A 14,400-nucleotide genomic window follows, 5' to 3' on the forward strand; every position below is an offset into this window, starting at 1 on the left:
GAATTCCAATCACTATTTCCTGGAGAGAAATTTCATGCCATCAGCTCATACCAGGTGTCAACATTGGGGATGATAAGCTTTTGCAGGATAGGTAAGATTATGTAGTAGTGATGTGACTCTTAAGGCGCTGTAGATGAGAGGGAACAGCCTTACAAAAGAAATTTATTATGTTCATAAAAGAAATGAGACAATCTAGGCAAATGCACTGGCATAGTTCCTGGAATATAACATAATAGGGAGTCAGTGAATATTTTAATTGTTGTTATTATTATGTTTTGAACATATCAGTAAATGGTATAACCAGTTATGGAGCTTGATTTTTAGAATTTGGATTCAATACTAGATTGTTCTTTCCTATCATCCTGGATCCTCTCAGTGTCTGCCCAGATTGAAGAGGTCACATCTATCTGCAGACCTCATCCGTATCCCGAGGATGCTCCCTTCCCAGTCCTTCATCAACATCTCCCTCTTCCGGCCCCCTGATTTCCTGATAATTGGCATCCCAGGGCTGGAAGCCATTCATGGCTGGATCTCCATCCCCTTCTCCTCCATGTACACTGTGGCCCTCACTGGAAACGGCCTGATCCTCTTGGCTGTGAGGAGGACCCCCAGCCTGCACCAGCCCATGTACTACTTCCTGTCCATGCTGGCCCTCACCGATGTGGGTCTCACCTTGTCCACCATGCCCACCACCCTGGCTGTGCTCTGGTTTGACCATCGGCTCATCGGCTTCAATGCCTGCCTGGTCCAGATGTTCTTCCTCCACTTCTTCTCTGTGGTGGAGTCCTCAGTGCTCCTGGCCATGTCCTTTGACTGCTTCGTGGCCATCTCCAACCCCCTGCGCTATGCAGCTGTCCTCACAAATAGTGTCATCATCAGTATTGGACTGGCCATTGTGGCCCATGCTACCCTGTCTCTCTTTCCTGTGCCATTTTTGATTAAGCATCTTAACTTCTGCCCAGGAAATAACTTCCTGTCCCACTCATTCTGTTTCCACCTTGATGTGATGAGGAGAGCCTGTGCTGACATCAGCATCAGTATACACTATGGGCTCTGTGTGGTTGTGTCCACTGGGGGCATTGAATCCCTGCTCATTGTCCTGTCCTACAGTCTCATTCTGCACATGGTCATGGGACTGGCTTCTCCCAGGGAGCACATCTGGGCCCTCAACAACTGTATTTCCCATATCCTGGCTGTGTCTTCTTTATTCCAGTTATCACCATGTCCATGATCCACCGTTTTGGGAGGCACCTGCCTCCCCGTTACACATGCCTTTGTTGCTTATGTGTAGCTGGTGGTGCCCTCTGTGCTCAACCCCATCATCTACAGTGTCAAATCCAAGCCCATCAAGGAGGCCATGCTCAGGGTCCTGAGGGGAAAAGACCAAGGCTGATGTAATTATGAAATATAACAGGGTCTGAGCACCATAAAAGACACTTGCTGTAGCCTCATAGGAACCAGCTACCCTCAGCAAGTATTGACAATTCCTAGTCTTTGCTAATACAATGGAAAGACCATCAGGCTTGTTCATGTTATGAATGTATGTTCACTGTTTACTTTGTCCTGGAAGCAGTGCTGAGGATTAACGACTGAGAAATATATTTAACATGGCCCTTTCTTTCTAGGAACTCACCATCTTGTGCCTGGATAAAGCATGTAAATACACAAGCAGAATTTAGACATATTCGTACCATACAAAGTTCTGTGCAAGAGATTACTAGGGATTGCAAACTGGTACTTGCCAGAACCTTCCTGGGAAGATTGGAGAAACCTCTACTACAGAGAGTGCTCTTTATTTCATCTTGGAACATGTGTAGGGTTTTTCTCCGCAAAGTAAGAATTAAGAAAGAGAAAAATGTAGGGAAAAAAGAACAACACAAAAAAGGCATTTTTATATTTTTTCCATAAATTTGTATTGAACAAGTGAATAAATAAATGTATTGATCAGACGATAGGATTCCACTGGCCCCAGCACTGACTTCTTGTCACTCATCTCAGGAGTGTCCTGTTCTCCAAGAGACTCCCTTATTTGACAGATTCCATAGTAAAGTCTGACAGTGACAGTTGCATCGTCTTCTATGTCCACTTCAGATCTCCTCCAGATTCTCCATACCTTCATTCTTCAACCTTCTTAAAAGCCCTACCTCTTTGTTGGCTTCCTTAGGAATGGAAGAGGCAGATTATAATCTGGTTCTGCACCAGCTTCATTCCCTTTGGATTGAATCTAAGATAAAAAGCTATTAGATGCAAGGGGAATGGACAAGAAGAACTTTGAGTGTACCTTGTTTAAAAGATCAGCAATGAACATCCACTCTGAAATCCTAAACCAATGCTGGAATATAACCAGCATGGAGGTTTTGACAGCTGTCCAAGCAAGAGAGAGGTCTCTGGACTAGGATGCTGGCAGTCAGAATGGAGAACACAAGGCATGTTTATGAAACATTTCTAGATAAAACCAAAAATAAATGAGCAAGTGACTTACGGACTGAGAGTTCCTATCATTCAGACTTCTCTAGCACCCAGCAAAGGTCCAAGTAGCTGAGATGGTAGAGGCAGAGACAGGAATATCCAAACAAAGAAAATGGGAAAGGTAAAAGGATGCCCATGTAAAAGATATATGATGAAGGTCTTTGTCCGGAAGATACCCTAACTGCCTGCCAAATCACCTAAAAGAGGCAGCGCTCTCTCTTATTCGAGTTCTTAATTCCAGGCCCTTCTCGGTGACCTGATGAGTGTTCATGAAGTAAGTGACCAGACATCTGGTCTAGAAATTAGGAGATTCTTGCTCTAGTTTTATCTCTGGGTCTGGTATTTAATACTTATTGAGAAACACAGGAAGGTGGTGGTGGTGGTAGGATTTATGTGTGTGTATGTTTATATTCACTAAATGATTAACCCATTTAGGATCCAACCCATGAAACTTTATCCTGAGCTTATTAACTATCATAGACTTGGAATCCCTTTTGAAATCTAGGATAATGGCTGCATCCCCAGAAAAAAAAAAAAAGTAAAATGTGTCTGATTTATCTCTTTATTATCCATCTATGTGTGTCTCCAATAAAATTTCAAATATAAAACGAATATACACATTCATCCTATGTCCATACAGAAGCATGTACACAAGCATTTATTAAAAATCTGGAAGAATAAACACCAAAAAGCAGTATTTTTCAGGTGACAAGTTTATTGGAGTTTTATTATATTTTTATTTATTTCATATTTTCGAAGTATCTAAGATTTTTCTTTACAGTGATCACATATTGCTTTCCTAATAAGAAAAAAATCTGTCTCTTTCTCTCCCTTCTTTCATTCTGTTTCTTTATTACAACCCCAGTGTCAGGGCACTACTGGGAACTGATATGATCTTCCACATAGTTCAAAGTGACCAGCACTGAGTCTAGTTTATGTCCGTCATTCTCCTAGCCAGCACTCACCTGGGCATAGCAGATTCCACGCTGTCACAATTCTCATCTTCTGGATTCTAGTTCAAGAAACTGGGTATTCAATCTCCATAGCCTTTCTACTGAGTAGCCCTGTGCTACTAGCTATGGCCAGAAAGTCTGGCGGGCCATGCACCATGCTCTCCACTCTACTACCTGCTTCTCACACTTACCTACCTCTCTTTAGGTCTGACTAGCACTCCCCTGTGACTGGAGATCTCATTTCTGCCCCATTCATTCCCATGGCACTCCTGTAGTGCCAATGCTACCTCCTCCCCATTCTGCTTCCTTCTGGAAGTGCTGTGCCTGGCTTGTGGGGCTCCTGAGTGAGCCTCCGGAACCATACTCATGCTAAGTACAGCTATCAAGGACACAGTCATTATTATTGGTCTCGCCTATGGTCTTCTTCTCTGAACCTTGATGCAACAGGCTTCCCCTACATGGTAGCTCAGAGCCCTCAGAGTACATGGTGTCCACTTACATGCTCTACTCTCTTTCTGTGGACCCATGCTTGCCTTCACCTTGCTTCCTGGCTAGTCTCAAAGTGCTTCCTACTCTTGACTCCCTGGTCTATGGTAAGCAGCCCAGCCATTTTTACTGTGAGCTTCTAGATTTTCCCAGCTGCATCTCTCCATGAAGTGTCTCTCCAGAAATCCAGTGAATGCCCACTGCTGATTATACTGTTTCCCAAACTAGCCGCTGTTAGGAAATTACTCATATTGCTACTACATATTGCAAATTACTCCTGTTGCTACTACACAAATACAATGGCAAACAGACCAGGAACTATTGGGATTAAAGCCATCAGCAACATTAACAGGAAATTCCTAAATACAATACTGGCTGAGTGAGAAAGGAACTTAAATACTTCCCCTAGAAAATGCAAAACTCTGGAATGTCTAACTCACTACCCAACTAGTCTAACAGTCCCTCCTAACAATATGGCTAGAGCGTCAAAAGATTTAATTTTTTTTTTTTTTTTTTGAGCCTGAGTGATCTCATCAAACATCAATTTCCCCATTGGTACAATGAGGGTACTAATCATATTTCTACCTAAATCAAAATGTTGATAAGAAAATTACATAAGGAAAAGCATCCAAGGTCTGTTTAACTCTCAGAATACCATGTGTCATCTTTCATTAATGTAGATGAATATAATCTTCCTGTGGATTTACTTTTAAGCCTCTTCTTAAGAACTGGTACTCAGAAGAAATTTTTTTTTTCTCTATAGAGGTCATTTTGAAGAAGGAAATCTAGGTACGACTCTTTCCTAAGTTCCAAAGTGGTTGGAGATTCTGAAGAGGAAAGCATAGTTTGAAGCCAGATTATCTAACTGTATTATATTCTTATATTATTTTATTTTTTGCCATGCTTAATCCTTTGGTAGTAAATGGTCTTTAGATGCATCATCCTCATCTCAGAATGCTGTGGACTATCAGGGCAAGTGATAGTCTGAATGATTTGGACTTAAGAATTGGACTGAAAGGTTAAGTGGGAAATCATAACCCTCCAACCACAACTACCTCAAAGAACTAAAGGGAAAAATAATATTGAAAAATGGGGATTGAGAGTATACAGTTCTACCAACATGGAGATTCTCCAACCAGTTTCACCTTTGAAGGATCAGTTGCGTTTTTAAGAATTTTCTCCCTAATACTGTCTTCCAAAATCTTGATATTAAAAAAATGAATTGAAGGACTTTGCATGAAAAAGAAATCTGATCCCTGCCACCTAGGGAACTGAAGTATGTGTGGTCACGTGGAAAAGACGGAGGATGCGCTGCCGGATCTCCTTAGTCTTCACTCCATAGACAATAGGGTTGAGCACAGGAGGAACAAGCAGGTAGGTGTTGGCCATGATGATGGGCAGGAGGGAGTCATGCCGTTTTCCAAAGCGGTGTACCATGGACAATCCAATGAAAGGCACATAGAATATGAAAACAGCACACACATGAGAGACACAAGTGCCAAATGCCTTTGCCTGGGCTTCACGTGTCAAGCCCAACACAGTCTTTAGGATAAGCAGATATGACAAAGAGATGAGAAGTGAGTCCAGGCCAATGGCAGAGATGATGACAATGAGGCCGTAGATGATATTGATGTGGATATCAGCACAAGCCAGCTTCATGACATCTTGGTGGAGGCAGTAGGAATGGGAAAGGATATTGGAGCGGCAGAAAGGCAGCCGTTTGATGAAGACAGGCAGGGGTGCCATAAGCGCAGCACCCCGTACCACCGCAGCCATGCCAATCTTGATAACACGAGGCAACGTGAGCACAGTGGCATGGCGCAGTGGGTGGCAGATGGCCACGTAGCGGTCAAAGGCCATGGCCAGCAGCACCGTGGACTCCATGCCAGATAAGGAGTGGATGGCAAACATCTGTAGCAGACAAGCATCAAACTGGATGGTAGTGGAGTTGAACCAGAAGATGGCCATCATTTTGGGCATAGATGAGGTGGAGATGAGGACATCAAGGCCAGAAAGCATGCAAAGAAAGATATACATGGGTTCATGTAGGCTATGTTCTGTCCGCACGATGTAGATGATTGTCAGGTTACCTAGCACAGCAATAAGGTAGAGGGAGCACAGCGGGAAGGCCAACCAGAACTGAGCTTCTTCCAGGCCTGGGAGGCCTATTAGAATGAAATATGTGGCACTGGATTCATTGCCATTGGAGCCCACCATATTGAAGAAGCTGAGCTGTGACCAGTGCCTGACGAGTAGAGGCTGGAATACAGAGATAAACCATTATTAGATCCTCTAGAATTCCAGTATCATTTTTATTTCTCTTCATCCTGATGACCTGTTCTCTGACCCATACTCTAACTTCATTGCTTATCTAAACTCATTCTATTCGAAACTCAACCTAGCCATCCTTCATAACTGAAGGACCAATGAATATTTACCCAGTCCTACTTACTAACTCCACCTCTAAAGTTACTCCCGAAAACAAATGAAATAGTAAGGCAAAAATTCTAAGCATATTTTAAACCATTTAGTTCACCAAGGATAGGTTATTGGCTAAGTACACATCAGACTTAGATGATAAAAACAGCCATCACTTCTTCTGTCCTGTCCTATACTTATGCTCCCCTATGCTTAATATCAACCGTAATTCTAAATCTATCATTAGGCTACCTTTAAGACTAATCCCAGTCCAATGTAGTAATTCTAAGAGTAACATAGTTAACACTGAAACCTAACCTCTTCACTGCTCCTAATGATCTCTCTAACCCCAACTTTAACATTAACCTAAGGTTTTAGTAGTTATTTCTAATGTAATCTAAAACTTAACATCTATTTAATGATGATAAACTTTAATTCAATAAAAATACCTGACATACTAACTTCATCCTGAACTCTACATTTCACTCTTGCCAAATGTCCATCCAAAGTCTTACACTTGTCCAGAACGCCTAGTTTATATCATAAAAGGAACAATGGCTGCAGTGGGTGCTGTTGGTGTCCCACCCAAATCCCCTTCATCAAGTCAGTGCATCTATGTTTCATCTGCAGTGAGTGTTGAATGCTAAAGGCTCATAGTTCCCACTTTCCCCAGATCAAAGGAGAGGCACTGCACCCAGAAAGTTATGCTTTCCCTACCAGGGTACATCTAGAGGTCAATGAGTGCCTGACATAAAGGTACAAAGGCTTAGCCTCCTTGCCTCAGGGTGGGACCAAATCTGTGATGCAGTGTTCCTGAGGAACCAGAGCTGAAGCTGGTGTACAGCTGAGACCACAGCCTTACTTAGCTTTCTTTCCCTTCTCTATCCCACTCCCCTCACCCCTCTTCTCATGACAGTAGTCCTTCATATCTCCTTTAAACAAGAATTTCTACTTCAAGCTCTGTTTCTAGGAGACTCACCAAGCTTAAGAGAGTGGGGTTGACACCGAGGACTAAACCTGATAGATGATGGTATCAGAAGCACTGGAGGAACAATAAATCCTGTACCAGGGTTCTGGTATCCCCGACTCTGGCTATTAAGGTGATGGATATAAGTAGGAATTGCTGAGGTAGAAAATGTCAGACTTGCATTTTCTCAGATCATATCTCTCTGATGAAACAACTATAGAGTTAACTAACTTCCTCTCTTTTTTTCCCTTTCTTTCATTCACAGATATTCACATGCTCCTACTTTTCACTAGATTATATAAATTGTATATATTTACTCACACAGTGTATGTGTATATTTCACATACATACTATCTATGTATATACTAGCTGTCTCCTCTTCCCGTTATGAAAATAGTAACATTTATTGCTAGAGTATATTTAAGATAATTTTATCTTGGCAAGAAAAGAGAAAGGGTTGGTTCTTAAGACCTGGCCCTTGACAACCAGGGTAGGGTATTCTGCACGGGCTACCAGAGAGCAGGTGAGTGTGGAGAAGAGCTCAGGGCCAGCATCAGGAGGGGCTCACACCATTCACTGGGCTCAGGACACACTGATGATCTTTGCTCCACCACTGAGCTGTCCCCCAGAGGTCCCCTCAGACCAGGCACAAAAGGGGAATTACTGGCAGCATGAGTTTTAGAACAGAGAGTGACAGAGTTTAATTCAAACTGCTCGAGGGAGAAGATATAAGGAGCCAGACTTATCCAAGAACTTCAGGTTAAGAGGCCAAAGTCATCAACATCACATAACTCTTCTGTACTGACCTCTCTGTAGCGTATGCCACTGTGATCAGTTTCCTCCTTCTTAAACCTTCTCCTTGCCCCTTCTGCTTCCCATCTATCTCCGAGCACTAGGTCTTTCTGGATCCTCAGCCTCCTCCCCTTGACCCTGAAGCATACTTTTAAATGATAATGCTCTCAGAATTGTATCCTCAGAGCTCTTCTTGTTCTAGATACTCTCCCCGGACTATCTCTTCCCCTTCAGTAAACCCCCTTGTTTACTATTGATTCCGAAACTATTGACCCCAAGTCTACTTGGGAAAGCCTGACTTAACTTTTGTGATCCAGATTCATCATTCCAAAGTCACTAAAAGCGTTCACCTAGCTTTCTCTCAAACATATCAAACCCTCCGTGTCTGTGTCCACACAGATCTGACTAGCAGTCAGTCTCTCACAATGACAGAGACCAAGCACTGATATGGAGATAACCAGGAATCAAAGAGAGGAGGATGCAGCTGGCCTGGAAGTAAGGCGCCTTGACAGCATGAGGTGGGCAACTGTCGCTGGAGGTAACAGCAGGCTGGACCTCAGAAGGCAGCAGCAGGAGAGAAATGAAGGAATGGAGAGGGGAGCCAGGTCCAGGACCCAAGCATCACCCTTCAGTCTGTCAGCCCTGAAGCAGCCCAGTCTCCCACTTGACAGACAGCCTGAGCAGCTGTTGGTAATTAAAGCCATCGCATGCACCCAGAGAATATTTGGCACTCCAAAGAAAACTGGAGCTAAATCATTCTGTTTTGAAAACAAAACATAATCCAGGAAAAATATACAAAGAGGTTTTTTTTTTCTTTTTTCTCTCATTTTTAGGAAGCCTTCACTGCCTTAACCCCCAGGGAATAGCTCTCTGTGCTTGAAATTTCCTCTGAAAAAGTCACACTATTTTAGCAAATCCCAGAAATGCTTCTTGGAGAACTGTGAAGGACATCTTAGCCCTTTCTTGATGATGGGGGAACAGAAGCCTCCAGTGATACCGAGAAATCCACTTTGAGGCCTTAAATCTTCCTCATTCCTTCCCCGTGGCCTCCAGGACTCTGGCCCCTGTCCAGCTCAGCCCCCTTACCAGTCCATCCTCATATCCTTCCCCCGAGTTCTCTGAACTCCCTTCTTCCCAGAGACATGGAAAAGCAGTCAGGGGGACAGAGTCAAGAGAACAATAGGGTCACTCCCAACAGGGGCCCTATCGGTTTTACGATTATAACAGAAATCGTTGTATGCCTATAGTGTTGAATGCAGACACTGAATAAAGAGTACCTAACCCAAGAACAATTCTGCATAATAGGATTTCTATGTATCTTCTCTATATTATAGGTGAGAAAACTGAGGCCCTCAAGGAGTTAAAAAAATGTTTCCAGGGTTTACCAGTTGACTGGTAAAACAGAAATTTGACCTAGACTGTTCAGCTCCAAGGCCTGTGTATTTCCCCTTTGAACTGCCTTTAATGTGCTGTACCTCCTGAAAGCTAATCAGATCTGCCCAAGAGGCAGAGGAGAAGAAGGGCTTGGTATGTAAGTCACCTGGCCCAGCTAGAGCCTTGGAAGGCAAACCAAGGGAGCTGTAAAGAGGACCCTCTGGGACTTGAAGACTCTTTCCTTTTCAGCCCCGACTCCTCTGGCTGTGACTTGGGCAGAGCCCACAGTGGAAAGTAAAAAGCTTTATCCTCTTCTGAGTACTTCCTTATTATACAATACAAGCCTCAATACAAGGAGGTATCAGTAATCCCATTTGACAGATGAGGATGGTGAGAGTTGGTTAGAGCTCTCTGTGTCAAATCCATGTGCTTTCCACAAGGCCAAGCCCTGCCTCTCTCCCAGTCTCCTTTACAATGAATCAGTGCTTTATACGGACTATTTCAATGTTAATTCCAATGAATCCAAAATTTGTAGAGCCATGAGTCCAGAGGGCCTCTCTAGGGCTCAGGACGCCTGACCAGCTCTCTGCATTTGGGCTCAGTGTGTGGGGCGTGAAGAGAGGGAATGTGAGAGGAGATCCATGGTCACTGCCATTATCAGGCTAAGCACACAGAATGTTCCATGCCTGGATCAGTGGGGTGAGAGCCTCAGGTGCCCCTGCCTGCCTCTGTGGGAACATCTGGAAGAAAATGTCCTTGGAGGGAAGCCCAGGAATACCTGGGAGCCTCTGGCTCTTACTCCCAGGCACAGAGTGGGAAGGCAGACTTCAGGGGCCATGCTGTGGCCAGCAGGGATGATCAGAGCTCGTCATTCACAGGGAGGGACCCCCTTCCTTAACACTCCATGAGGGCAGTGGGCCCAGAATCACATCCATCCTGGATCGTCTGCATCGTCTATCCCCCACACCTTGCTTGGATTTGATAGAGGAGATGAACCCTTACAGGGCCTTGGCCATTCTTTATAGAATGGCCACAGTGAGAATGGAAAGATGGGAGAGTGTATTTCTAGCTCACAGAAGGCAGGGTGAGGCCTCCAGCCCTACCCTCCTCCACTTCCCAAGCTGGACCAGAGCCAACAATATTCCCACACACCTGCGAAGTTTGACCTAGGTATCAGGACCTTTCAGAGCTACTCTGACCATTGCCTACATGCACTGGGACTTTGATTGATACACTGATTTTTTCAACAATTCTTGATTAAATAACTACTGTACGCCCAACTCTGTGCTAAGCATCAGAGAGACTGGGACACAGAGCAAACAAGTCACAGATCAGCCCTCCAGTGGTGGGGAGAAACTGAGACAAGTATGCCATTACCATAACATGTTGTGATAAATGCTAGGGCAGGGGTAAGTCCCAGGGCCTCAGGAGCAAAGCAGACAGTAGCTTACAAAGTTGTCAGGCTCGAAGGGCTTCCCTGAAGAGGTGACATGTGAGCCAAGACTTGAAGGGCCAGGCACAGTTAATCGGGCAGGGCTGGGGCATGGGGACAGCAGCATTTAGTTAGACAATGAAATGTATTGAGTGCCTACTGTGTGCCCAAAACTAGAGAAAAAACAGTGGATAAAACAGTGTGATGAGAAAGCACCAGCCATTCTAAGGTCAAGGCAAAGAGTGTTGTAGGCAGAGGACGTAAGAGAAAAAGGTCTTCTGTTCTGGGGGTTCACTGAAGAAAGAAGGCCAGTGTGGCTGGAGTATCAAGATCACAGGAGAGTTGTAGAAGATGAAGTCAGGGGAGGGCAGGGGCCAGATCACGTAGGGGCCTGCAGGACAGGGCAAGGAGCTTTGATTTAATTCTGAGTGACTTGGGGAATTTAAGCGGTAGACCTGATCTAATTTGTTTTCAAAAGTGCATTCCGGCAAATGCAAAGGCCCAGAGAGAAAGAGAACATGCCTTGTTTGAAAAGCTGCAAGTGGTTCAGTGGGAAGGGATTGGGGGCAGGGGGAGGGGGGATATGCAGTTTGAAAGAGTGCAAGGCAGGGGAAATCACCATGTGGACACAAAATCCGCTTTTTAAATGGGCTGAAAACGGAACCCTCATCCTAGATCCAGACTGGGTCAGGGTCAGAGCCCCCTGGGAAGATTGCTAAATCCCAGCCTCAGCCACAGCCTGACTCCTGATGCAAAGTATAGAGTGAGTTCAAACCCACTTGGAGCCCATGCCCCAAACAGAGCTATAGTCTGAGAATAACTAAACAACAAAGTCCTACTGTACAGCACACAGAACTATAATCAATGGCTTGTAGTAACCTGTAATGAGAAAGAATGTGTGTGTGTGTGTGTGTGTGTGTGTGTGTGTGTGTAACTGAATCACTATGCTGTACACCAGAAGTAAAAAAAAAAAAATTGATTTTGTAAGTCAAAGAAAGAAAGGGGAAAAAAAGCTACAGTCTGACCCCTGCACACAAACTGAGCTTCGCCTGCACTAACGCCCTGGGTGGGACTAGCCCTGTCCACACACTGAACCCTAGTCCAACTCTAGCCCAGTCCCAGCCCCATCTGTTCGCTGTCCCTGTCACCTTCATTTAGGTCACCCCCTTCCAGGCTCTAGATGGGCACCCAGTAACCTGATCACTAGGAAGTTTCTTGAAAACCACATAGGAAGCATCTAACACCACCCCTGCTTCCCTTCACCACACAAACATAGAAACTGCTGAGTCTGTCTGTCCTTTGAGTCAGGGGCCACCTTCACATCCCCGGCCCTGCCCTTGTACTTTTCTGGTTCTTTCTGTCCTGGTTTCTCATTCACTCAACAGGTCTAAAGAGGGACCCCGAGCTGCAAGAAACCCACACAGCTGGACCCCCCCCCCAACCTCCTGTACTCACCTCAGCTGCACCGAAGGCACTGGGGCCCTTTTCTCCAGTCCTCTTCCGGAAGCTGTCTGGCAGGCTGCGCTGGAGAGCAGCCCTCTCTGTCTCCACCCCCTCCTTTGGGCCTCCCTGGTCAGGGTTATTTATTCTCTGTCTTACCTCCTCCCTCCTTCAGCTTCTCCCTGCTAGGCGGCAGGATGCTTCCCAGAGGGTCTATCAGCAGGCACCCCTTGTAGCCAGCTGGGGGTCTGGTGTCCTTCTTGGCTTCTGTGTCTTGGGAAGGTGTGCCTGGGGGAATGGGGAAGGCGGAGCCATGGGTAGAGGGGTCTCTACAACCCTCCCCAGATGGGCCCTGTGTGAGCTGTGACGTTTATGGCAGCTCCCAATGCGAAGCTAGGGGGAATGAGTGAAGAAAGGCTAGAAGAAACTCACTAGTGTGGCCTTGGCCTTTGGGAGGAGCTTTTCTCCAAGTTTCTACTCAGGCTATCGAACTCAGCCAGGGGAAAGGAAGGAAAAGCATCCAGGGAGACCCCATGATTACATGCCAGCTCATGGCCTCCCTGAAGCTTTCTCTAGCCTCCCCCTTCTCTCCACTGGTGGCGCCTGCCTGGGTCCCTGCTGGCCTGGCTTCCAACGGCCCCACCTGCCTTTCCCCGAAGCTCCAGGGATGCGCCTTCTGTGTCCCCCAGACTCTGGGCCCTGTGTCTGGCTGACTCATAACAGGGATCCCCGGGGACCCGGCCTCTACCTTCCACTCCCTGGCTTTGAGTTTCTGGACTTCTTACTGAGGAAACAGAATGTGATTTCTTAACCCTCCCCTCCCTCTGACTGCAGCCGTCTAAGACCAATGCCATCTGGTTTCTCTCTTAAGGGCAAAAATAGTGAGGGAACATTTTAGAGAGTTTAGAGAACAGTTTGAATGTGACACTAAATAACTTACATATTTAAATAAGTTGTTTAAGTCTCTTAATAAGGCCAAGTGAATTTTAGTTGGTTTCTCTCTATTTTTTAATGACCAGTTTCACAACTATAAGCTTTAAATTCACAACACACGGCATGCTGACATAAGCTATCCAAAATTAGACAATGTAGTTTCATAGTGCAGTGGTTATCACGGCCTCACAAAATTAGATTAATGTCAAATCGGGCCATTTCAACTCAGACCACATCAAAACTAGTGATTACAAGACCTGCATGTGCCTGTCAACCTGCAGCCTGACACTCAACGCCATCACTCTTGAGCCATCTGTGCCGCCTCCCTCAATCTCCTATAGAGTTAGAGAGTGTGAAGCCGTAAAAAAAATGTTTTTATGGATAATATATATAAAACAATGATTTGCAAGATACAGGATATCAAGCAGTGAAGGACAATGAGCTCTGAGTTATGGGAAACACATGAGGAGAATCCTGGGGTTTCCCCAGCTTACTGCCTGGACAGCGTGTCCACGCAGCAGCCCAGGGAAGGAGAACCCAGGCAGAGGCCAGAGCACACCATAAGCTAAGGATGTGGAGCTGAGAGTCCAGGAACTTCCAGCTAGCTAGGATTTGAAGGCAGAGTATGGGAGGTAGTCTCTCTACCCAGAGAGAGACTCCAGAGGTACATAGAGGGCCCTCCGCCAGAATCCAGCTGAGAACTGAGCAGCACGTGCCTGTGAACAAGCTCCCTGAAGCTGGGGAAAGAGCCACCTGGAAAGATTAGAGGTAGCACCACCCAGTGTTCACGTAGGGCAGGGATAGCGACTGTTCCCACCAGCCAGACTGGGAAACTTCAAGATTCACAGGCATTGAGTAGAGAATACAGAAGGATATTGCCTCAGTGGTGAGGAATAATTAACCAAGCATTGTCTGCAGTCTAATGCTAGTTTTAGATCACAGGTGATCATTAAGAGCTGGGGAAAGTACTTTGTGGACTTCATAAAATAGCACAGTCAAACTAAGGACTATGATGTGTAGAGACAGGAACAACAGATGAGGGTGGACAGGAGGCGGGGGATCATTTTGGTGAGGGGATAAGTGAATGTGTTCATCGACAATGAACCGGAACCCACTCAGCCTCTCCTCTCTGAGAA

General features: G+C 45.4%; 1 protein-coding gene and 1 pseudogene across 1 annotated transcript; one reads left to right on the forward strand and one right to left on the reverse strand.

The window, feature by feature from the left end:
- The first annotated feature begins 382 nt into the window (after positions 1 to 382).
- On the forward strand, positions 383 to 1,393 carry LOC105067206 (olfactory receptor 51I2-like; annotated as a pseudogene).
- A 1,612-nt stretch (positions 1,394 to 3,005) lies between these two features.
- Positions 3,006 to 12,898, reverse strand: LOC105067205 (olfactory receptor 51E1). The gene is made up of 2 exons (XM_010952681.3): positions 12,347 to 12,898; positions 3,006 to 6,167 (listed from the first exon to the last, which is right to left on the reverse strand). The coding sequence occupies exon 2, from the start codon at positions 6,123 to 6,125 to the stop codon at positions 5,172 to 5,174; it is 954 nt and encodes a 317-aa protein (XP_010950983.1). The 5' UTR covers positions 6,126 to 6,167; positions 12,347 to 12,898; the 3' UTR covers positions 3,006 to 5,171.
- Between the last annotated feature and the right edge of the window lie 1,502 nt (positions 12,899 to 14,400).

This window comes from Camelus bactrianus, chromosome 10 (assembly GCF_048773025.1).
Source record: "Camelus bactrianus isolate YW-2024 breed Bactrian camel chromosome 10, ASM4877302v1, whole genome shotgun sequence".
In the NCBI taxonomy this organism is placed as follows: Eukaryota; Metazoa; Chordata; class Mammalia; order Artiodactyla; family Camelidae; genus Camelus; species Camelus bactrianus.

Coding starts and splice junctions, on each gene's coding strand:
- LOC105067205 (XM_010952681.3), bottom strand. CDS start 6,125: ATGGTGGGCTCCAATGGCAATGAATCCAGTGCCACATATTTCATTCTA.